At 43.9% G+C, this 24,987-nt stretch overlaps 1 protein-coding gene across 1 annotated transcript in view; it reads left to right on the top strand.

Annotated features, from left to right (window-relative positions):
• LOC109889147 (KN motif and ankyrin repeat domain-containing protein 3-like) overlaps positions 1 to 16,256 on the top strand; it is a 48,691-nt gene extending 32,435 nt beyond the window's left edge. The window contains exons 2-11 of the mRNA XM_020480362.2: positions 118 to 206; positions 343 to 2,229; positions 2,387 to 2,489; positions 2,614 to 2,853; positions 10,040 to 10,130; positions 10,390 to 10,609; positions 10,806 to 10,948; positions 11,051 to 11,251; positions 14,990 to 15,088; positions 15,440 to 16,256. Of these exons, the coding sequence (XP_020335951.1) occupies positions 170 to 206; positions 343 to 2,229; positions 2,387 to 2,489; positions 2,614 to 2,853; positions 10,040 to 10,130; positions 10,390 to 10,609; positions 10,806 to 10,948; positions 11,051 to 11,251; positions 14,990 to 15,088; positions 15,440 to 15,499 (3,081 nt within the window). The 5' untranslated portion in view covers positions 118 to 169 and the 3' untranslated portion in view covers positions 15,500 to 16,256. The remainder of the gene's footprint in view (positions 1 to 117; positions 207 to 342; positions 2,230 to 2,386; positions 2,490 to 2,613; positions 2,854 to 10,039; positions 10,131 to 10,389; positions 10,610 to 10,805; positions 10,949 to 11,050; positions 11,252 to 14,989; positions 15,089 to 15,439) is intronic.
• Positions 16,257 to 24,987: the final 8,731 nt, after the last annotated feature.

The following is a 24,987-nucleotide window of genomic DNA, read 5'->3' on the forward strand; positions in this document are numbered from 1 at the left end:
TAGAATAAGGCTGTAACATAACAAAATGTGTAAAAAGTCAAGGGGTCTGAAAACTATCCTCAGAAACACACATACAGTACACAGGTATCTGAGTCTCTGTGTCCATTCTCTGCCCAGGTTGTGAGTAGATTCTCTGGGGGCTTCTGCTGAAAGGTGTCAGTCCACAACCATGACTCAGTCTGTGCAGGTCAACCCAAAGCTGCCTGGTAAGCTCATTTCACCTCTATTCTTTTCATTAGACGTTCAGTTCCAGCTGGTATTTACCAAGTCATTATGTGGTAACGAATTATGGATATAGTCTAATTGCTACCTGTTATTATAATGTTTTATTGCGGCTTGCAGATCTGGGCGCACCGTTTCTATACTCCAGTCAGGAAGAGGCGGATCAACAGGGCTCTTATTCGGTCCAGACACCGTATGGCTTCCAGCTGGACCTGGACTTCCTCAAGTATGTGGAGGAAATAGAAAGCGGCCACCACGTCCGACGGGCACCCGTAAACTCCCGCAGGTCATCCCGGGGGGTCAAAGTCTCCCAGCGGAGCCCGAGTGTGGGGGGACGCGCCAGCGGCTGGACCTCCACAGAGTCCCTCTCCTCGCCCGCCAGCGAAGATGGTCGAGTGCCCCCTCCCCCGCCCCCACGGAATCGCATTGGCTCTGCTCCCAGTGAGGGGCAACCCCTGTCCTCGCTATCTGTCCTCAGCCCTCCTCTCTCTGCTGGCGCCAAAGTGCCACCACCACCTCCATTACGTAACTCCAGAGTAGAGAGGACCCTCCTGGAGACCAGCCTGAGACTGCAGCAGGAGCAGAGCCATCAGCACCAAAATGGCACCCGTTTCCAGCTCTCAGACCCACCAAAGCAAAACCCCAGGACTGCCCCTACCCATGTCACCCCAGCTAGTGCAGCAGCCAGCGTGGATGGACAGCTCTTGCACCTGTCCTCTGCCTCTCCCAGCCCATCTCAGAGTAGCCTGCACAGACCCAGTCCCCACACCTCCGGTAAGAGCACCCCGGCCTCTAGCACCGGAATGGCTACTCTGCCCCCCAGCCAACTGCAGACGGTGAGAGAACAGATGGCCACTGCCCTGAAGCAACTGAAGGAGATGGAGGAGCGAGTAAAGGGTGTCCCAGTGCTGGAAAGAGAGGTGGCCAAGCTACAGGCTGAGAAAGACATGCTCCTACTGGCACTGCAGGAGAAGAAGACCTTGGTGGCCCAACAACAGGCTACAACAGTAGTCAGCAGTACTAATACCACCACGTTGGACGCAGGCACACAGAGTCAGGAACGTCCTATTTTATCCCCTAAGAGTCCCAGATGTACAAAGAGTCCCAGTAAATTAGGGGACCTCAGAAAGCTGACAGAGAAGTTCGAAGGCAAGACAGAAAAAGATGGAGCACGTTCTGAGAAAGTTCCGGAAAAGGTTGTGGAGAAGAAGTCTGTGGCCATCGGGGACGACATGTTGCTGGATGCTGGGGTCTTCTACTACAGCCTGGGCACCAAGGACGCCTCAGAGGGCACGCTGCAGATGGACGTCTGCGAGAAAGGAATGGCCACGGAGGCGCCGGCCATCCGCGAGGAGGGGGTGCAGGCTGTAGTGGAGACAGAGGAAGCCTCAGTTTGGGTGATGGAATCCCAGCTGGGCCTAAGCAGCGATGCCCAGAGGGAGATCGACACCCTACAGGACAACATCAAGTTCCAGCAGGAGTCCATCTCGGTTCTGGAGGGGCGACTTGGCCAGGCTGACGAGGTCCTGGCGGTGCTCAAAGCCCAGGAGAATGAAAGGAAGTCCAAGGCAACGTCCGAAAAGGGGGTCCTTGTCAAACCAGACTCTGCCCATGCCCAAGTGGGGACTGAAGCCTCTACAATGTCCGCACCAGCTTCACAGAATGTCGCAGTCTCCTGTTGTCCTGAGGTGATTGACGCATGTGTAGGTGAGGATTTGAGAGCCAGATATTATGACCAGAGCACTCAGACTGACTCTGTGGAGATCCCTGCAGAAGCGGAATCAACCCCATTAGTACTGGTCAGCACTGGAAGTCAATGGGAGAATCTGTACATGGAGGAGGACATAGAGCAGAAAGCTCCAGTCACTGCGCTGAAGAGGAGACAGACGACCATCGCGGAGTACAAGGTCAACCCTGGCAAGGAGACGGTCAGTTTACCCAAAGGAAAGGGAGTGAAAGAGGAGGAAATGGCGCCCAGCACTCCAACAACTGCAACAACGGTTGGAAGTGAGTGCCAAGTGTATTTATTTAACTGTTATACAATAGTACTTCATATAGAAGATAAATGATTCCCCCACACTAATAAAGCAGGTATAAAAGTAATATAGAATTCAATGTACTAGCATACTGGTTGGGTCACTCGCCACATCCGTTGTGGCCACAGGTATGTTGAAATCAATCATGAAGAAGAAGGATGGGAGTAGTTCCAGTGAATCACGCAGCAGCGGCAAGAAAAGCTTGCAGTTTGTTGGCATTCTCAACGGGGGGTAAGTGGTGCTTTGCCATCAATGAATGTGTCAAATAGCACATATTACCATTACACTGACAATACACGGTCCATATTCGAAGGAAATTATGACCAATCTTAAAGATTAATGTGCTTCTGTCCAGGTATGAGTCGACATCTAGTGAAGAGGAGGAGGATGATGATGAGGAAGAGGGGAGTTCCTCAGGTGGCAGTGAAGTAGGTGATTGCTCAGACGGTAGTGATGATGAAGATGCAGCGGCCGCTCTGGAGGAGACCTCCGATGAGGAGAGGAGCATGAATATGGATGACACCGATAGTGATGATGTGGCCTTAGCAGCAGGGACTGGAGCCACTGAGGAGATTCCAGATAAAGTGAAAGAGAAGTATGCTTGATTATGGCTACAGCTCATAGAAGTCAGTGGTGGCAGATACAGTGCCTTCAGAAAGTATTTACATCCCTTGATCCCTTGACAAAGTGGGATTCAAAGGGATTGCATTTAATTAATTTTTTTCAATGATCTACACAAAATACTCTGTCAAGTCAAAGTGGAAGAAAAATTCTAACATTTGTAAAAAAAGAAAATTGAAATAAAACACTAATATCTTGATTAGATAAGGATTCAACTCCCTGAGTCAATACAGTAGAATCACATTTGGCAGCGATTACAGCTGTGAGTCTATCTGGATAAATCTCTTAGAGCTTTCCACACCTGGATTGTGCAATATTTCCCCATTATTCTTTAGCAAATTCTTAAAGCTCTGACAAATTGGTTGTTGATCATTGCTAGACAACCATTTTCAGGTCTTGCCATAGATTGTCAAGCAGATTTAAGTCAAAACTGTAACTTGCCCACTCAGGAACATTCACTGTCTTCTTGGTAAGCAACTCCAGTGTAGTTTAGGCCTTGTGTTTTAGATTATTGTCCTGCTGAAAGGTGAATTAATCTCCAGTGGCATGTATTCATGAATGCTAAGAGAAACCAGGCTACCCCAAAAAATGTACCAAGAAAAAAGAAAAACAATTGTCTCTCTGTGTTTCATAAATTTCCTTCAATTCGCAGAGGCTGAATGTATCTCACTGGAGAAAGCATCCGAGCGAACAAAACAGCGCCCCTCTGTCTCAGTATGTCACGTGTCTATCTGATGCTGTCTGGTCAGAAACATTATGACATTGTTGCCGCCCATAGCATTAAATGCAAGGTAAGCCAGCGAGTGTTTGGTCTCCCTTGATATAAAAATGAATAAATAAATAGACAATCGGCGTTGAGATAAAATCAGTGAGCTCAGCTGTGAATGGTCCTGGCATACCAAAAAAGGTGTCAAGGGAAGCCAGTTTAGATTTGGCTAGAGGCCAATCCCGTCACAAGCCAAACTTCATTATTGACAGACAAAAACTTGAATTGTTGCGTCTCGTTGTGTTGTTGTCCTCTGGTGGCTAGCTAGCTAACTAAAATCATCCCTTTCCTAAATTAGCCATCAGTAGGGATTTGGACTTGTGGTTTTAATTAATTTTCCGTACTGGCCAATAATTATAACGATGATTATGATCCAACCATAAATTCATACATTGTGCCCCTGGCCTGAGAAGATGGAAATTCTAGATGTAGTATGCTAATGTTAACTAGTTGGCCTGGTTGCCCATGAAAGGAAGCTAGCGAGCAAGTATTCTAGCCAGGTGGCCTAGGACAACCAAAACTAAAAGTGGGTACTGTATGACAGAGTCATACACCGTTTAGGCAACATGAATGAGGAGGGTGACATTTCTCTACAAGTGGGGTGAGTCAACATGTTTTTTTAGCACAACTCTATACCATGGATATCCACATCATATTTAGCTTATGTTGTTTTGACTAAATCTTTTTTGGTATATTTTAGTTGTCACTGTATTAGACTAAGCATAGGTGAGTAGATGTTGTTGAAGTTGAAATGGTGCTGGAATAGTGGCGGCAGCTCCTGTTTTCTTTGCGACTTGCGGTAAATCTCCATGGTTCTAAATCAATAGTTGTTTAATAGTCCGAAATGTCGGAAACATTATCTTGCTTGTGTGGTTGAATTAATGTGTGGTTGAATTTATTCTGCCACTGTTTCTTCTTAGGCCTATATATCACGATGTCAAGGCATATGAACTAACAGGTTATAGAGCAAACAATGCAATTATCACAACACATAGGTTGTAAATATGGCTTTTTTTGTTCTGGATTGGCTTCCCCAGTGATTTTACCCATGCACTGTTCATCTCCCGGTGTCTGATGGAAAGCAGACTGAACCAGGTTTTCCTCAACGATTACAAACATACCCATATCATGATGCAACTACCACTATGCTTGAAAAAACACTGCTCAAAAAAATAAAGGGAACACTTCAACAACAAAATGTAACTCCAATTCAATCACACTTCTGTGAAATCAAACTGTCCACTTAGGAAGCAACACTGATAGACAATACATTTCACATGCTGTTTTGCAAATGGAATAGACAACAGGTGGAAATTATAGGCAATTAGCAAGACACCCCCAATAAAGGAGTGGTTCTGCAGGTGGTGACTACAGACCACTTCTCAGTTCCTATGCTTCCTGGCTGATGTTTTGGTCACTTTTGAATGCTGGCGGTGCTTTCACTCTAGTGGTAGCATGAGACGGAGTCTACAACGCACACAAGTGGCTCAGGTGGTGCAGCTCATCCAGGATGGCACATCAATGCGAGCTGTGGCAAGAAGGTTTGCTGTGTCTGTCAGCGTAGTGTCCAGAGCATGGATGCGCTACCAGGAGACAGGCCAGTACATCAGGAGACGTGGAGGAGGCCGTAGGAGGGCAACAACCCAGCAGCAGGACCGCTACCTCCACCTTTGTGCAAGGAGGAGCAGGAGGAACACTGCCAGAGCCCTGCAAAATGACCTCCAGCAGGCCACAAATGTGCATGTGTCTGCTCAAACGGTCAGAAACAGACTCCATGAGGGTGGTATGAGGGCCCGACTTCCACAGGTGGGGGTTGTGCTTACAGCCCAACACCGTGCAGGATGTTTGGCATTTGCCAGAGAACACCAAGATTGGCAAATTCGCCACTGGCGCCCTGTGCTCTTCACAGATGAAAGCAGGTTCACACTGAGCACATGTGATAGACGTGACAGAGTCTGGAGATGCCGTGGAGAACGTTCTGCTGCCTGCAACATCCTCCAGCATGACCGGTTTGGCGGTGGGTCAGTCATGGTGTGGGGTGGCATTTCTTTGGAGGGGCCGCACAGCCCTCCATGTGCTCGCCAGAGGTAGCCTGACTAACATTAGGTATCGAGATGAGATCCTCAAACCCCTTGTGAGACCATATGCTGGTGCGGTTGGCCCTGGGTTCCTCCTAATGCAAGACAATGCTAGACCTCATGTGGCTGGAGTGTGTCAGCAGTTCCTGCAAGAGGAAGGCATTGATGCTATGGACGGGCCTGCCTGTTCCCCAGACCTGAATCCAATTGAGCACATCTGGGCCATCATGTCTCGCTCCATCCACAGTACAGGTGCATCAAAGCAGGGACAGAGAGACTGAAAAACAGCTTCTATCTCAAGGCCATCAGACTGTTAAACAGCCACCACTAACATTGAGTGGCTGCTGCCAACATACTGACTCAACTCCAGCTCACTTTAATAATGGAAATTGATGTAAAAAATGTATCACTAGCCACTTTAAACAATGCCACTTAATATAATGTTTACATAACCTACATTACTCATCTCATATTCTTTATCCCTTTACACTTGTGTGTATAAGGTAGTAGTTGTGGAATTTTTAGGTTAGATTACTCGTTGGTTATTACTGCATTGTCGGAACTAGAAGCACAAGCATTTCGCTACACTCGCATTAACATCTGCTAACCATGTGTATGTGACAAATAAAATTAGATTTGTATTGGATATGCCCCAAACATAACACTTATTCAGGCCAAATTTTTGCAGTATTACTTTAGTGCCTTTTTGTAAACAGGATGCATGTTTTGGAATTATAACGACACAGGGTGAGACCCAGATGCAGACACAGGAGGCAGATTGTTAGAGTCTCTGATATTTATTAAAGTACAAGGGGCAGGCAATAGGCAGGTTGAGGACAGGCAGAAGTTCATTAACCAGGTCAGAGTCCGAAGGGTACAAGCAGGCTCGAGGTCAGGGCAGGCTGAATGGTCAGGCAGGCGGGCTCAGTGTCAGGGCAGGCAGAATAGGTCGGAACTGGGAGGGCTAGAAAATGGAGACTAGGAAAACAGGAGCACGGAAAAACACGCTGGTAGGCTTGACGAGATAAGACAAACTGGCAACAGACAAACAGAGAACAGGTATAAATTCACTGGGGATAATGGGGAGGATGAACGACACCTGAAGGGGGGTGGAGACAAGCACAAAGACAGGTAAAACAGATCAGGGTGTGCCAGTACCCCCCTTCTAGGGGCGCCACCTGGTGTGCTACCTGGGCGCATACCTGGTTGACCGGGGTGCATGTGGGGATAGTCGGCGATGAGGGCCGGGTCCAGGACCTCTCCTCCGGGCCATAACCCTCACAGTCAACCAGGTATTGGAAAACCCTGCCCCTATGTCGAACACTCAGTAGGCGTATTGCCGTGTACAGCGGATGGTTGTCGATGAGACGGGGAGGAGGGGTGGGCCTGGAAACAAAAGACATAGAGCTGTGAGACAAGTGCTTAATCCTGGACACATGAAAGTGGGATGTATATGGAGGGTACGGGGCAACAGAAGATGAACAGCAGTGGGACTAAGGACTTTAGAGATGGGGAAAGGACCAATAAAACGGGGAAAGTTTACTGGACTCCACCCAGAGGGGCAGGTCCCGCGTAGACAGCCATACCCTCTGCCCGAGACGATAGCGGGGAGCTGGAGTTCGGTGGTGGTCGTCTTGTCAACAATACCTGGAGGCTCTCTTCTTTGTATGCCGACAGTGGCGGACGAACATCTGGGCCGAGGGTATGTTGATCTCTTCTTTTTGCTCTGGGAAGAGCGGGGGCTGATACCCTATGGACTCGATGGGCCAGAGCCCAGTGGCCGAGCAGTGAAGCGTTTTCGGCTGGAGTTGCCGGCTCCAGGTGGTGGGGTTGGTCGAGACGAGGCACCTAAGTGTCGGCTTCTGGTCTTGATTGGCATGTTCTATCTGGCCATTGGACTGGGGATGAAACCCGGAGGACAGGCTGGCCGACGACCCAATGAGGGTGCAGAGCTCCTTCCAGAATCGGGACGAGAATTGAGGACCACAATCAGAAACAATGTCGACAGTGACTCCATGGAAGACGTTCCAGAGGAACAGGGAGTGACTGAAGGAGGCCAGCCGGAGCTTGCAGCGGAGTCTTATTCTGAGCACACACCGTGCATGCGGCGACGAAGGCTGAGACGTCAGGAACCTTAGTGGGCCACCAAAAGCATTGTCGGAGGAAGGCCAGGGTTCGACGGGAGTCGGGATGGCAGGTGAGCTTGCAGGGATGAGCCCATTCCAGGACCTGAGATCGGGCCAAATCAGGGACAAACATCCGGTTAGCCTGGCTCTCGATACCCCAGACAACTGTAGTTGCAAGACATGAGGTAGGGAGGATGGTCTCAGAGTCAGAAGGTGTGGCAGCGGGACTATACAGGCGAGAGAGAGCATCCGGCTTCACATCCGTGGACCCTGGGCAGTAGGAGATGGTGAAGTTGAACCTGGTGAATAGCAGAGCCCAACGGGCCTGCCTAGAGTTACTGCCTAGAGTTAAGGCGCTTGGCGATGCGAAGATATTCTAAATTCTTATGGTCGGTCCACACCAAAAATGGATGTTCCGCCCCTTCCAGCCAGTGCCTCCACTCCTCCAACACCATCTTGACAGTCAGATGTTCCCGATTTCCTACGTCGTAGTTTCTCTCAGCGGGGTTGAGACGATGGGACATGAAGGCACAGAGATACAGCTTTTGGTCCTGGGCAGACCTCTGGGACAGGACGGACCCCACTCCAACGTCAGAAGCGTCGACCTCAACCACGAACTGACGGGACGGGTCTCGATGGATGAGAATGGGGGCTGTAGTAAACCGATGCTTAAGGTTCAAAAACGCCATGTCTACAGCTGGGTACCATGTGAACGGCCCCTTGGGAGAAGTGAGTGCAGAGAGGGGAGCAGCCAGGGTGCTGTAGCCCTGAATGAAGCAGCGGTAGAAATCCCAAATCCACCACCTCTCTCACCTTTTCATGATATATCTGAACATTCCCTTCAGCGATGACGTATCCCAGAAAGGAGACAGTGGAGCGGTGAATTCACACTTCTCTGCTTTCATGAACAACTGGTTCTCTAGGAGGCGCTGAAGAACTTGTCGGACATGGAGAACGTGTTCTTGAGCAGAACAGCAGAAAACAAGGATGACGTCGAGGTAGACAAACACAAATCAATTCAACATGTCACGAAGCACATCGTTGACCAGGGCCTGGAACACTGCGGGACGTCCAAACGGCATGACCAGGTACTCATAGTGTCCACTAGCTGTGTTGAAGGCCGTCTTCCACTCCGTGGTTTCCCCCTGGAGAGGTTTGAAAGTCAAGGAGAGGAGTGGTGTCTTTGAGGCCCTGGTAGTTGATACATGGACGTAGGGTCTTGTCCTTTTTTTCCACAAAGAAGAACCTTTCGCTGGCAGAGAAGGCAGAAGGACGAATGCTACCAGCAGCCAGAGAGTCCTCAGTGGTCTCAGGGCCAGACAGGGAATATTGTTATTCTGTACAGGCATCCTTATTTTTCACCCGTCTACTAATAGGTGCCCTTCTCTGTGAGGCATTGGAAAACCTCCCTCGTCTTTGTGGTTGAATCTGTTTGAAATTCATTGCTCTGCATTTCAGATAATCGTATGTGTAGTACAGAGATTAAAAAATCATAAACACTATTATTGCACACAGAGTGAGTCCATGCAACTTATGTGACTTGTTAAGCACATTTTTACTCCTGAACTTATTTAGGCTTGCCATAACAAATACATATTGCCTCAAGACATTTAAGCTTTTAAATAAAAAATAAAAAAATTATTTGGTTAAAATTTTGAAAAAGATAATTCCACTTTGACATCAATGGGGTATTGTGTGTAGGACAATGACAAAAAAATCAGGCTGTACAACAACAAAATCGTGTGAATACTTCCTGAAAAAATGTAAATGGGTATACAACATCATTTTATAGGGATAATTAACAGGATTTTCATATTTTGTTGATAGTTTGCTTTCCTTGAAAGAAGTCTGTTGGTAGTAAAACTTGAATCCTTTATTTTGGTTTGTAGCCTATAGGTAGCCTGAATTTTTAAAAGTTAGCATAAATGCCAAAGAAGTAATGGGAGCAAATCAGTCCTGAATTAACATATGAAACCCTAATATCTCAAAGTTATTTCGCAACATTATCATCTGTGAAGCTATGCATCTGTATAATATTGCTGAGGAATTATAGCCAAGATGTTTACAAAAATGAGTTGAATACTTTTTATAGGAGCCTCATCCATTGGCTAACTGCACAAGTGTTAGATCCCCGTTTGTCACGACCCATAGATAACTTCCACATCTAATTGCAGTAATCCTTTGTCCTAGGTTTGAGCTGAGTGCAAAAATGCGCGAAGCTTGTCTCATTTTGAAGAACCATCTGAATGATGATGTCAAAACACTGAAGAGTAAAGAAGTGGTGAGTTTCAGCATGCCTCTAATTTCTCTGTTTGATAATATCCTGGAAATCCTAAATTTCCCATACAATTTCCGGTTAGTTTTTTTCCAAAATGCACATAATCTCTCAAGTGTTCCCTCTCAGTATTAAGAGTGATATTTTAAAGTTCCATGACTTGAAGTGTTTATAATCATATTAGTATGATAACCTTTATGTAGTAGTGTTCCATCCTTGATCATATCCCACATCCTCTCTTCTTCTCCCTTGTCTTGTCCTATAGATCTCCAGCACTCACACTGTGCAGCTGGAATGGTTTCGCATCTCCAGTGCCAAACTGGCCCAGCAGCCCCGTGTCTCAGACTACCTGATGGCCTTCACAGAAGTCTCCTCTGCCTTGCTGGCCCACGTCGTCAACATTACCGATGGCAATGGCAACACAGCCTTGCACTACAGCGTCTCTCACTCCAACTTCACCGTGGTGGGGCTACTGCTGGACACAGGTTAGTTGGAGTGAGGAGTCTTCACTTATCTTTGGGAAGTTGTGTTAGGGTCAAGGTTTATGACCTTAGTGAAGAGGGCCTATTAAAATGAATATTCAGAAGTTTGGTTATTTATAGTTTAACTACAGGCATAAACTCACATTAGTTATGCCATGCCCCGGGGTTTCAACAAGGTGTGTGTGTGTGCTCTGTGCAGGCATGTGTTGTGTAGATAAGCAGAACAAGGCAGGCTACACTGCGATCATGCTGGCGGCCCTCTCAGCTGTGAAAGAGGAGGATGACATGGTGGTGGTCAGGAAGCTCTTCAGTCAGGGCAACGTCAACGCCAAGGCCAGCCAGGCAAGTCCTTCTCAATCACTTCACATCCACTCTATCCCCTCTGTCAATACTGCTTATGTGTGTTTCTCTAACACTATGCTAACTGGGCTAAGTTGTGTTTAGGCTGGCCAGACGGGGCTGATGCTAGCTGTTAGCCATGGACGGCAGGAGATGGTGCGGGCATTGCTGGACTGCGGGGCTGACGTGAACGTGCAGGATGACGAGGGCTCCACGGCGCTCATGTGCGCCAGCGAGCACGGCCGCGCCGAGATTGTCTCGCTGCTCCTGGACCAGCCGGGCTGTGACATCTCCATTGTGGACAATGTGAGTTCCTTTGCTGTCTGTCTGTCTGTTTACCCTGTACACTCACAGAGTGTGTCTTGATATGCTTACCTGGCTTCCTCTTCCTGTCCACTTTCCTCATCCTCTACTTCTTTTCTGTTTCACGCTGAACTGAAAAAACTAAGCAGATCAAAGCAAGTGCTCTGATAGGCTTTAGCCATATTTCCCATCTTAACATCAGAGCTGCAGATGAAGGACAGGAGAGCAGAGGAGGAAACCACAACAGATTATTGAGATGCACCCAAGAAGTGAATACAAAAACACATATTCAATTTATTTATTTGATAAATTCTTGTTTGTATGAACACTTTTATTTTCACAATCAGAGAGAATCATTCTAGAATCTATACACCAAGTGTTTTTCTACAGTATGACTTTACAATACATTTTTCTCAGACTACTTTGAACCTCCAGCCCAGACTCATATCTGGGGGAAAATGTGTTAGCTGTGCAGCACATGGATTGGGTTTCAATAGGACACAGTTGGACTGAGAGGGGCTGGGAAAGTATTTGGGAACATGCTTTTTTTCCCAACCCTGTGACAATTGGATACAGCTAATTGTTGAGGACTGGGAGACAGACAGAGATGTGGGTTAACCCTTTGCTAGTGTGTAACCTAGAGCGAGGGGGGGGGGGGGGGGGGGCGACATTAAGAGCCAGTGTGGGTGCAGGGTTTCGTTCCAGCCTGATTCCAGCTTCACTTAGTTGGTGTGTTGCTTAGCTGCCTAGAAGAAAACCCTGTACCCACACCGGCCCAGCAGTTTAAAACCTCTACAGGATCGGTGGGTCCCCCGTGGGACGGTTGAGCTAACGTAGGTTAATGCGATTAGCATGAGGTTGTATGTAACAATTTATTTTACCAGGACATAGACATATCTGATATTGGCAGAAAGTTTAAATTCGTGTTAATCTAACTGCACTGTCCAATTTACAGTAGCTATTACAGTGAAAGAATACCATACTATTGTTTGAGGAGAGTGCAGTTATGAACTTGAAAATGTATTAATTAGCCAATTAGGCACATTTGGGCAGTCTTGATACAAAATCTTGAACAGAAATGCAATGGTTCATTTAATCAGTCTAAAGCTTTACACACACTGCTGCCATCTAGTGGCCAAAATCTAAATTGCGCCTGGGCTGGAATAATACATTGTGGCCTTTCTCTTGCATTTGAAAGATGATGGAACAAAAAACATATTTAAAAAACGTGCTTTTTTTCTTTGTATTATCTTTTACCAGATGTGATGTGTTATATTCTCCACAAACTTCAACGTGTTTCCTTTCAAATGGTATCAAGAATATACATATCCTTACCTCCTGAGCTACAGGCAGTTAGATTTGGGTATGTCATTTTACTGGCCAAATTTGGCTCGCAGGTGATTTTATTTGGTGCCCCAAGTTTTCTGAGGATAATATATATATATATATATATATATATATATATATATATATATATATACTGTGCCTTCAGAAAGTATTCACACCCCTTGACTTTACCCCCAAAAAATGGTGTTACAGCCTGAATTTAGAACGGATTACATTGAGATTTTGTGTCATTGGATTACAGATCCCATAATGTCAAAGTGGAATCATGTTTTTAGAAATGTTGTCAAATTAATAACAAATGAAAAGCAGAAGGCCTCCCGAGTGGCGCAGCGGTCTAAGGCACTGCATCGTAGTGCTTGAAGCGTCACAGCAGACCCGGGTTCGATCCAAATATGTGTCACAGCCAGCCATGACCGGGAGACCCATGAGGTGGCGCACAATTGGCCCAGCGTCGTCCAGGTTAGGTGAGGGTTTGGCTGGCCGAGATTTCCTTGTCACATCGTGCTCTAGTGACTCCTTGTGGCGGGCTAGGTACCTGCAAGCTGACCTCGGTTGCCTGTTGGACGGTGTTTCCTCAGACACATTTGTGCGGATGGCTTCCATGTTAAGCGAGCAGTGTGTTAAGAAGCAGTGCGGCTTGGCAGGGTCGTGTTTCGGAGGACGCATGGCTCTTGACCTTTTCCTCTCCCAAGCCGCACTGGGACTTGCAGTGATGGGACAAGACTTGTATTGGGAAGAGAAAGTGGTAAAAGTACTAAAATGAAATGTTAAGTATTTACCCCTTATTTAGCCTAAATAACTTAACATAATAAGTTTCATGGACTCACTCTGTGTGCAATTAATAGTGTTTAACCAGATTTTTGAATGACTACCTCATCTCTGTACCCCACCCATACAATTATCTGTAAAAACCTTAATTTGAGCAGTGAATGTCAAACACAGATTCAACCCTCAAGACCAGGGAGTTTTTCCAATGCCTCGGAAAGAAGAGCACCTATTGGTAGATGGGTAAAAAAAATCAGACATTGAATATCCCTTTAAGCAGGGTGAAGTTATTAATTACACTTTGGATGGTGTATCAATACACCCAGTCACTACAAAGATACAGGCATGAGGCCAATGGGGATTTTAAAACAGTTACAGAGTGGATGTGATAGGAGAAAACTGACGATGAACAACATTGTAGTTACTCCACAATACCAATTTAAATGAGAGTGAAAAGAAGGAAGCCTGTACAGAATAAAAAATATTCCAAAACATGCGTCCTGTTAACAATTAGGCACTAAAGTAAAACTGCAAAAAATGTGGCAAAGAAATTAACGTTATGTCCTGAATACAAAGTGTTATGTTTGGACAAATCCAACACATCACTGAGCACTATTCTTCATATTTTCAAGTATGGTGGTGGCTGCATCATGTTATGAATATGCTTGTCATTGGCAAGGACTAGGAAGTTTTTAGGATAAAAAGAAATGGAGTAGAGCTAAGCACAGGCAAAATCCTAGAGGAAAATCTGGTTCAGTCTGCTTTCCAACAGACACTGGAGACAAATTCACCTTTCAGCAGGACAATAACCTAAAACACAAGGCCAAATAAACACTGGAGTTGCTTACCAAGTCAACACTGAATGTTTCTGAGTGGCCTAGTTACAGTTTTGACTTAAATCAGCTTGAAAATCTATGGCAAGACTTGAAAATGGCTGTCCTAGCAATGATCAACAACCAAGTTGACAGAGCTTGAACATGTCAAAATAGAATAATGTGCAAATATTGTACAATCAAGGTGTGCCACGCTCTTAGAGAAGGACTCACCGCTGTAATCGCTGCCAAAGGTGATTCTAACATCTATTGACTCAGGGGGTTGAATACTCTAATCAGAACGTATTCATACCCCTTGACTTATTCCTCATTTTGTTGCTTTACAGCCTGAATTCAAAATGGATTACATAAAAATAAATCTCACCCATCTACATACAATACCCCATAATTACAAAGTGAAAACATATTTTTAGAAATTTTGGGAAATGAAATTCAGAAATGTCAAAGTATTCACACACCTCAATACTTTGTTGAAGTATCTTTGGCAGCGATTACAGCTTTGAGTCTTTCTGGTCTCTTGAGAGCTTTCCATGCCTGGATTGTGCAACATTTGCCCATTATTCTTTTCAAAATTCTTCAAGCTCTGTCAAATTGGTTGTTGATTATTGCTAGACAACCGTTCTCAGGTCTTGCCATAGATTTTCAAGTCAATTTGCGTCTACAAATGATTTGTAATTACGTTCTGGCATATAGCATTAATCTTCCTAAACTGTGTGTTGTGGCTATGAATGTGCAGGAGTGCTATGTGTATCCTATAGCTAAGCCTGCTCTCCCTTTCGTGTTCCTCCCTCTCTAGGACGGCAGTAATGCTCTGTCCATCGCCCTGGAGGCCTCTCACAATGACACAGCTGTGCTGCTTTACGCCCACATGAACTACGCCAAAGCCCAGACAGCTGTGAGTTCCCCAGACTGGTCTGGAGGCCTGCCTTTTTTTATATGACAAACAGCCAGTTAGACCATGAATCCAGTATAGGTTGCACTCACAACATATCTGTGTCATGTGCAATGTTGCTACTATTTGAAGTGTGTAATTTTAGCGCTTCGGCTACACTCCAATGTTTAGTTTGGGTGTGGTATGTTGGCTGCTAGTTGAAAGATCCTGTCTTGACATGTGTAGCAGTAGTGACCCATAGAGCACATTCTATAAAGCACCATGTATTTTCCCCCTCCAGTTTATTACTGTTCATTGTGATTTTTGCCCTGTTTTATTACTATCAGGCTGAAAACGTTGGTATATTTCTTTCAGGGGACAACCAAGACTCGAAGCCCCACTAGTCCTCAAAAGACATGGCCTGCTGCGGAGTAATGGGCCACCAATATGGAAAAACAAACATAACTGGACTTGAGCATTGAAAATGCGCCACTGCAATACTACCGCTGTCTACGTAAATATATGTATTTATATAATGGCACACGTCATTCATTTATTTGTATTGTTAATATAATATTATTTTTTCAATAAATGCCTTAAACCGTTATTATATAAGCCAATTATCTGCCAATTATCTGCATTTGCAACATTTCTGACATTTCTGACTAGGTCAAGGTCTGCAGCATATTTTTCTATGATACAGTAAAGCAGACCTCACATATATTTGCACTCATTGATTGTGTTTAGTTTGAGTTCCCGTCCCCCTTTAAAAGGCGCACTCCAGCTATTAAAAAAAAAAAACTTTTCCTGTTGAAAAACAATATCCCACATATAAATACAGTAATGTACACACACTTAAGGGTACAAAAAATATGTTTTGAGCAAATTAGTGTTTTTTAGACACAAGTGCAAACTTCATGGAGTAGGCCATTCGACGGGTTGGTCTGATGGTGCCCTCTGATGTCATCGGCCTCCCCCCTTGCTTGTAGTAACAATAGAGAACACCTGGACCACCTATTTATATGTTTCTTTTGTTAAGTAAATCAGGTGATAAATTAACTGAAAATGAGACTGGAGTAGTAGTCTTCTCAATCTTCATGCCAAAATAGTTCCAAGTTTGCACTAACTGTCTATGCCTTGTATATTCATGTATCTATTTTAATGTAAAAAAAATAAACATATATTTACATAACATGTGACTCTGTTAAATTTTGTACTAAGCAGATATACCAGAAGGTTGCTGTTAATGTTCATTAAATAAGATGAGGCAGGTATTCCCAAACTGGGGTACGAGTAATGCCGTCCGGGGTATGCCAAATATAAATATGATTCACATAAAAAAAATATATATATATATTTTTTTTTTATTCACATTTTCTAACAGTACATTTATATTTTCCAACGGGGCTATACATTTGGGTGAGTTTCTCTCTCTCGCCTGAGTAGCCAAATTTCACTGCCAAAAATAAAATGAAACCCTCTAGTGTTCAGCGAAATAACAATACAATGTCAAATACAGATAATTTATTAATCAAATAATTAACATTCAATCACATTAACCGTTACTCTCTCGAGGGAAACTTTCACTCATGCTCAGATGTATACATGACAATTTAAAAAAATAAGCCACAGGAGTTTTTGGAGCGGGATTAAAGACGTATAAAAGCAACAGATACCATTAATAAGAAGGGGCTAGAAGCGTCTTATATGGTGAGCTACCGAGTGGCTAGGACAGGCAAGCCCCATACTATTGTGGAGGACTTAATTATTCCTGCTGCCACGGATATGGCTGGGACAATGCTGGAGGAAAAGGTCAAACAAAACCATCAGGAGATGTTTTGAAACAATTCCTGCTTTACATACAAGCCAGTGAATTATATGCGTTACAGCTGGATGAGTCAATAGACGTGGCAGGCCTGGCACAGCTCCTGGTATATGTCCGTTACGTTTATGGGGGGTCAATTAAGGAAGACATCCTCTTCTGCAAACCACTGGAAACCAGGACAACATGAGAAGATATTTTTAAAGTACTGTACAGCTGTGTGACATCAAATGGACTTTGGTGGTCAAGATGTGTTGGTATATGTACTGATGGCACTAAAGCCATGACAGGGAGAGATAGTGGAGTGGTAACGTGAATGCAAGCATTTGCTCCCTGCGCCACTTAGGTACACTGCAGCATCCACCAAGAGGCTTTTGCTGCCAAGGGAATGCCTGACAGCTTGAAAGACGTTTTGTACACTACAGTGAAAAAGGTTCACTTTGATAAAGCAAGGCCCCTGAACTCTCGTGTATTTTCTGCATTATGCAATGATATGTGCAGTGACCATGTAACGCTTTTACAACATACATGCGCTGGTTATCAGGGGGCAAAGTATTGGCAGGTTTTTTTTAATTGAGAGATGAGCTTAAAGTTTTCTTTACTGACCATAATTTTCACTTGTCTGACCGCTTGAGTGATGACGAGTTTCTCACACGACTGGCCTATCTGCGTGATGTTTTTTCTCGCCTGAATGATCTGAATCTAGGATTACAGGGACTCTCTGCAACTATATCTAATGTGCGGGACAAAATTGAGGCTATGATTAAGAAGTTGGAGCTCTTTTCTGTCTGCATTAACAAGGACAACACACAGGTCTTTCCATCATTGTATGCATTTTTGTGTGCAAATGAACTCAAGCTTATAGACAATACCAAATTGGGGAGGCGGGTAGCCTAGTGGTTAGAGCGTTGGACTAATAAGCAAAAGGTTGCAAGATCAAATCCCTGTAGCCGATAGAGTGAAAATCTGTTGATCTGCCCCTGAACAAGGCAGTTTACCCACTCTTCCTAGGCTGTCATTGGAAATAAGAATTTGTTCTGACTTGCCTAGTTAAATAAAGGTTAAAAAAAAGTGATATACCGAAGCCCTGTGAGCTGGGTGTGCAATTCCGCAGGTAGTTTCCCGAAACAGATGACACAAACAACTAGATTTGTTATCCTTTTCATGCCCTGCCTCCAGTCCACTTACCGATATCTGAACAAGAGAGTGTCATCGAAATTGAAACAAGCGGTTCTGTGAAAATTGAATTTAATCAGAAGCCACTGCCAGATTTCTGGATAACAATACCAAATTGGGGAGGCGGGTAGCCTAGTGGTTAGAGCGTTGGACTAATAAGCAAAAGGTTGCAAGATCAAATCCCTGTAGCCGATAGAGTGAAAATCTGTTGATCTGCCCCTGAACAAGGCAGTTTACCCACTCTTCCTAGGCTGTCATTGGAAATAAGAATTTGTTCTGACTTGCCTAGTTAAATAAAGGTTAAAAAAAAGTGATATACCGAAGCCCTGTGAGCTGGGTGTGCAATTCCGCAGGTAGTTTCCCGAAACAGATGACACAAACAACTAGATTTGTTATCCTTTTCATGCCCTGCCTCCAGTCCACTTACCGATATCTGAACAAGAGAGTGTCATCGAAATTGAAACAAGCGGTTCTGTGAAAATTGAATTTAATCAGAAGCCACTGCCAGATTTCTGGATAAGGCTGCGCTCAGAGGTTCTTGGCTTGGCAAATCGCTCTGTTAAGACACTGATGCCCTTTGCAACCACTTACCTATGTGAGAGTGGATTCTTGGCCCTCACTAGCATGAAAACTAAATACACGCACAGACTGTGTATGGAAAATGATTTAAGACTGAGACTCTCTCCAATACAACCCAACATTGCAGTTATGTGCATCCTTTCAAGCACACCCTTCTCATTAACTCTTTAGGGATAGGGGGCAGCATTTTCACTTTTGGGTGAAATGCGTGCCCAGAGTGAACTGCCTCCTACTCTGTCCCAGATGCTAGTATATGCATAGTATTATTAGTATTGGATAGAAAACACTCTGAAGTGTCTAAAACTGTTTGAATGATGTCTGTGAGTATAACAGAACTCATATGGCAGGTGAAACCCTGAGAAAATCCAACCAGGAAGTGGGACATCTGAGGTTTGTAGTTTTTCCAAGCTTGGCCTACCGAATACAGTGTCTATGGAGTCAAGTTGCACTTCCTACGGCTTCCACTAGATGTCAACCATCTTTAGAAACTTGAATGAGGATTCTACTATAAAGGAGGGGCTCATGAGACCTCTTTGAGTCAGTGGTCTGGCATAGTGCCTTGGTCTCATGATGAGCGCTCCCGACAGAGTTACCTCTCGTTCCAGTGCTTTTCTTCAGACATAGGAACTTTCCGATTGGAACATTATTGATGTTTTATGTTAAAAACATCCTAATGATTGATTCAAGATATCGTTTGACATGTTTCTAAAGGACTGTAATGGAACATTTCGAGTTTTTATCTGGACGAAGTGCCAGTGCCTCATGAAAATTACTGGGGTGAACACGCTAACAACAAGTGGCTATTTGGACATAAATGATGGACTTTATGGAACCGTTCAGTCATTTATTGTCGAACTGGGATTCCTGGGAGTGCCTTCTGATGAAGATCATCAAAAGTAAGTGAATATTTATGGTGTTATTTCTAACTTCTGTTGACTCAAAAATGTTGGATGCTTCTCTGACTGTTTTGGGCTCTGAGCGCCGTTCTCAGATTATGCTTTTTCGTAAAGTTGTTTTGAAATCTGACACAGCGGTTGCATTAAGGAGAAGTCTATCTTTAATTCTGTGAATAACAGTTGTATCTTTTATCAATGTTTATTATGAGTATTTCTGTAAAATCACTGGATGTTTTGAAATCACAACATTAATGCACGTAACGCGCCAATGTAAACTGAGATTTTTGGATATAAATATGCATATTATCGAACAAAACATACATGTATTGTGAAGATCATCAAAGGTTAAACCTGTTAGGGCTAGGGCAGATACTGCCCCCTTTGGAGGAATTGCGTGCCCATAGTAAACAGAAAAAAAATCTGTCCAAAATTGCTAATATATGCATATAATAATAATAATTGAATAGAAAACACTCTAAAGCTTCTAAAACCGTTCAAATTATGTCTGTATGTAAAGCAGAACTCACAGGGCAGCCATTCCCCCTAACTCTCTCTGTCATCAGGAAAGTTGGGCCAACTTTGACGTCATCGCCCCCACCCTTCCCAACCAGCTACGGATCTGGGAACAGTTTCTATCTCTTCAGCGAGATGTCTTCTTTCAATAGGCGTTTCATTGTGAAAATCGCGCGGTCTTTGACCCGTTGGCGGGCAAAAACATTGGTGTCACGTGAAAACACATGCACTTTCATGCGCGTTTTGCGCCTGGAGTTCCCTTTGTTCCAGGAATCACTATACGATACCGGTTTGTCTGTTCGAGTTGAGAATTGTTTTGCACGTTTAGAACATCCTAAAGCTTGATTCTGCACTTAGTTTGACCAGTTTAGTCAACATATAATATGTAATTTTGAAGTTTTGATGCGCAACCCCTTGAATTTTGGCTGCATTTCAGCCGGAATTTGTCGCGTTTGAGAACACAAAGACACAGACTTGAAAACCAAACGCAGTTTTTGGTAAGTATGACTCCTTACACGACTTATGATCGAAGACCATCAAAGGTAAGGGAATATTTATGCGGTAATTTTGTGTTTCTGTTGACTCCAACATAGCGGAGAAATATTGCTAATGTCTGAGCGCCGTCTCAGATTATTGAAAAATGAACGATTTCTGTAACGTTAAAAATAAATGTGACAAAGCGATTGCATTAAGAAGGAGTGTATCTTTCTAACTATATGTAGAACATGTATATTTAGTCAAAGTTTATGATGTGTATTGCTGTTATCTGGCGTTATCTGGGGGGAGTTATCAAAATTTCTCTGGACATTTTAGTAGCATTTTTTGAACATGGCCGTCAATGTAAACAGTGATTTATGGATATAAATGGCATATTATTGAAAAAAACATAAATGTACTGTGTAACATGTCCTATTACTGTCATCTGATGAAGATTTTCAAAAGGTTAGTGAATAATTTTTCTTTTAATCCTGCTTTTGTGATTGCATCTTTTTGTTCGACAAAATGGCTATTTAAATTAGCTGTGTCTTTGGTGGTGGTTTGACATAAATATGTGCTATGTTTTCGCCGTAAAACATTTTAGAAATCTGACTTGCTGGGTAGATGAACAAGGTGTTTATCTTTCATTTGAGCATTCTGTGCGCCACTGTTTCAGTTGAGCGGGGGGGGGGGGGGGGGGTACCCCTGTGGGAACGTGGTAGCGTGAACAAGTTAATGATTAATTTGATCTATATTTCTGCTTTTTGTGACTCCTATCTTTGGCTGGAAAAATGGCTGTGTGTTTTTTTGACTGGGCTGTGACCTAACATAATCATATGTTGTGCTTTCGCTGTAAAGCATTTTTTAAATCGGACATGATGGGTAGATTAACAAGATGTTTATCTTTCATTTCCTGTATTGGGCTTGTTAATGTGTGAAAGTTACATATTTAAAAAAAAAAAAATGAATTTCGCGCGCTGCCTTTTCAGCGGAATGTTGTGGAGGGGTTCCGCTAGTGGAACGCCTGCCCTAGAAAGTTTAACCTATGGTGACAGTTTTTCATGAACCAATAAGGTTTTATATGTAAAGAGCAAAATTACGCCCATCTTCCCCATTATTTATACCTGTGTTTTCTGTCTGTGCCAGTTCAACCAAGTCAACCAGTGTTTTTCTCTTAGCTCCTATTTCTTTTCTCATCTTCCTTTGCCTTGCCTGTCCTGACTCTGAGCCCGCCTGCCGCCCTGTACCATTTTGGACTCTGCCCTGGCTATGAGCTCTTGCCCCTCCCCGACCTGCCTTTTGCCTACCCCTTGGGTTATAATAAATATCAGAGTTCAGACCATCTGCCTCCTGTGTCTGCATCTGGATCTCGCCTTGTGTTGTTATACCCTGGTCCTATAAGAGCTCCTTGTTTCCTTCCCACAAGCCAGGTTGTGACAAAAACACACTAATTCTTATGTTTAATAAATGTATTGTATAGTTTGTGTGTGGCAGGCTTACAATGATGGCAAAAAACAACATTTGAGAGTGCGCTGACCCTCGTGCTAGAGGGGGTACGCAGCTGGACGTTGAATGTTTGAAGGGGTACGGGACTAAAAAGTTTGTCTAAAAAGTCTAAAAACTTCTGTCAAACATGATCAAGCCATAAAGGTGAAATTGAGTTTAAATAGTATTTCAAGCAATAACCAACCTGTCAGACATCAAGCCATCTTTTAATGCAAATTCATGTAATAACATGACATATTATATTGTTTATACAATTTATCACCTGACACAGAACCGTGTCTCTAATCTGTGTCAGAGAATCTTGCCTCATAAAATAGGTCTGACTGTCTGTATAGTCTACGGGCCAGACCAGAGCCTTCTGTTGCAATAAAGGGCTCTCATGGCCATAACTACATATGAGGACAACGAGGTCCGGATTTCGTAATGTTTTTCTAATTTGAAAAATGAATGAATAGTGCAAAATATACATTTTGTAAACAAAATCAATTACGTGTCAACATCTAAATATTGCTCCCAGCATTGATCAAAGCTCAGAACACTTATATTCTTGATCTGACAGTTCTAATCACACTTGCCTTCTTTGCGAACGAGTGGAATCATGAACAGTGTTTGTTCTTTATGTTCGCCCGGATTGGCTTTTTTTAGCAGCACATTCACCCAGTGGCACATATTCATGGATGACAAGGTTTCCTCAAGAAATGTACCAAGAGAAAAAGGAACTCTTTCGTCTCTGTGTTTTTATAATTTTACTTCTGTACCGCCTGGTACGGCAGCTGCACCGCCCGCAACCGCAGGGCACTCCAGAGGGTGGTGCGATCTGCCCAACGCATCACCGGGGGCAAACTACCTGCCCTCCAGGACACCTACACCTACACCCGATGTCACAGGAAGGCCAAAAAGATCATCAAGGACAACAACCACCCGAGCCACTACCTGTTCCCCCCACTTTCATCCAGAAGGCGAGGTCAGTACAGGTGCATCAAAGTTGGGACCGAGAGACTGAAAAACATCTATCTCAAGGCCATCAGACTGTTAAATAGCCATTACTGGCACATTAGAGGATGCTGCCCTATATACATAGATTTTAAATCACTGGCCTCTCTAATAATGGAACACTAGTCACTTTAATAATGTTTACATATTTTGCATTACTCATCTTATTTGTGTATACTGTATTCTATCCTATTCTACTTTATCTTAGTCAATGCCGCTCTGACACTGCTTGCCCAAATAATTCTATATTCTTAATTCCATTCCTTTACTTTAGATTTGTGTGTATTGTGTGTATTGTTGTGAAATTGTTAGATATTATTTGTTAGATATTACTGTACTGTTGAAGCTAGAAACACAAGCATTTTTCTACACCCGCAATAACATCTGCTAAACATGGGTATGTGACAAATAAAAATTGTCTCACCAGAGAAAGCATCCAACCGAGTGAAACATCGCCCCTCTGTCTCTGTATGTGTACAGTGATTTAGGAAAGTATTCAGACCCGTTGACATTTTCCACATTTTGCTACAGCAATTACAGCCTTGAGTCTTCTTGGGTATGACACTACAAGCTTGGCACACCTGTATTTGGGTAGTTTCTCCCGTTCTTCTCTGCAGATCCTCACAAGCTCTGTCAGGTTGGATGGGGAGCGTCGCTGCATAGCTATTTCAAATCAAATCAAAGTTTATTTGTCACGTGCACCGAATACAACAGGTGTAGAACTTACAGTGAAATGCTTACTTACAGGCTCTAACCGATAGTGCAAAAAAAGGTATTAGGTGAACAATAGTTAGGTAAAGAAATAAAACAACAGTAAAAAGACAGGCTATATACAGTAGCGAGGCTATAAAAGTAGCGAGGCTACATACAGACACCGGTTAGTCAGGTTTATTGAGGTAGTATGTACATGTAGATATGGTTAAAGTGATTATGCATATATGATGAACAGAGAGTAGCAGTAGCATAAAAGAGGGGGTTGGCGGGTGGTGGGTGGGAAACAATGCAGGTCTCTCCAGAGATGTTCGATCGGGTTTAAGTCTGGGCTCTGGCTTGGACATTCAGAGACTTGTCCCGAAGCCACTCCTGCATTGTCTTGGCTGTGTGCTAAGGGTCGTTGTCCTGTTGGAAGGTGAACATTTGCCCCAGTCTGAGGTCCTGAGCGCTCTGGAGCAGGTTTTCATCAAGGATCTCCCTGTACTTTCCTCCAGATGTGACGCTTGGCATTCAGGGCAAAGAGTTCAATCTTGGTTTCATCAGACCAGAGAATCTTCATCAGATCAGTCCCTGTCAGTCCTTTTTAGTTTTGAGTCAGTCTCTACCGGACAAAGTCATGTTAGGATACATCAGTTATCCTGTTAGAGCTTTTGTGTCGAATCCACTCCGCTGCTTCAGGTGGAACATTTATGGTCATGTTGCAGCAGTGTGTCGGAGGGAGATTCCAAGATGTGGGACTTGTGAGGAAGGGCATGGGACAGAGGATTGTGTAGTTTCGGTGGATAAAGTTGTGTGTGTCAACTGTAGGGGTGCCCATGTTGCTGGGGTTCAGAAGTGTTAGAGGCAGGTTGAAGTGGCCAGAGTCAGAGTATAGTGCAGAAGGTGTCATATGCTGGTTTAAGGGTGGGAGATCCTGAGAGGATCCCACTGAGTAGTGGATTTAAGCCAGCAGAGTGATAGAACAACGAGTGATATATGCTTCATTATAAACTGGGTGGTTGAAGCCCTGAACGCTGATTGGCTTAAAGCCATGGTATATCAGACAGTATACCATGGGTATGACAAAACATTTATTTATATTCTTCTAATTACGTTGATAACCAGTTTATAATAGCAATAAGGGACCTCTGGGGTTTGTGGTATATCGCCAATATACCACGGCTAAGGACTATATACAGGCACGCCGCAACATAAGAACAGCCCTTAGCCGTGGCATATTGGCCATATACCACACCCCATCGATCCTT

This window comes from Oncorhynchus kisutch, linkage group LG4 (genome assembly GCF_002021735.2).
Source record: "Oncorhynchus kisutch isolate 150728-3 linkage group LG4, Okis_V2, whole genome shotgun sequence".
Classification (NCBI taxonomy): Eukaryota; Metazoa; Chordata; class Actinopteri; order Salmoniformes; family Salmonidae; genus Oncorhynchus; species Oncorhynchus kisutch.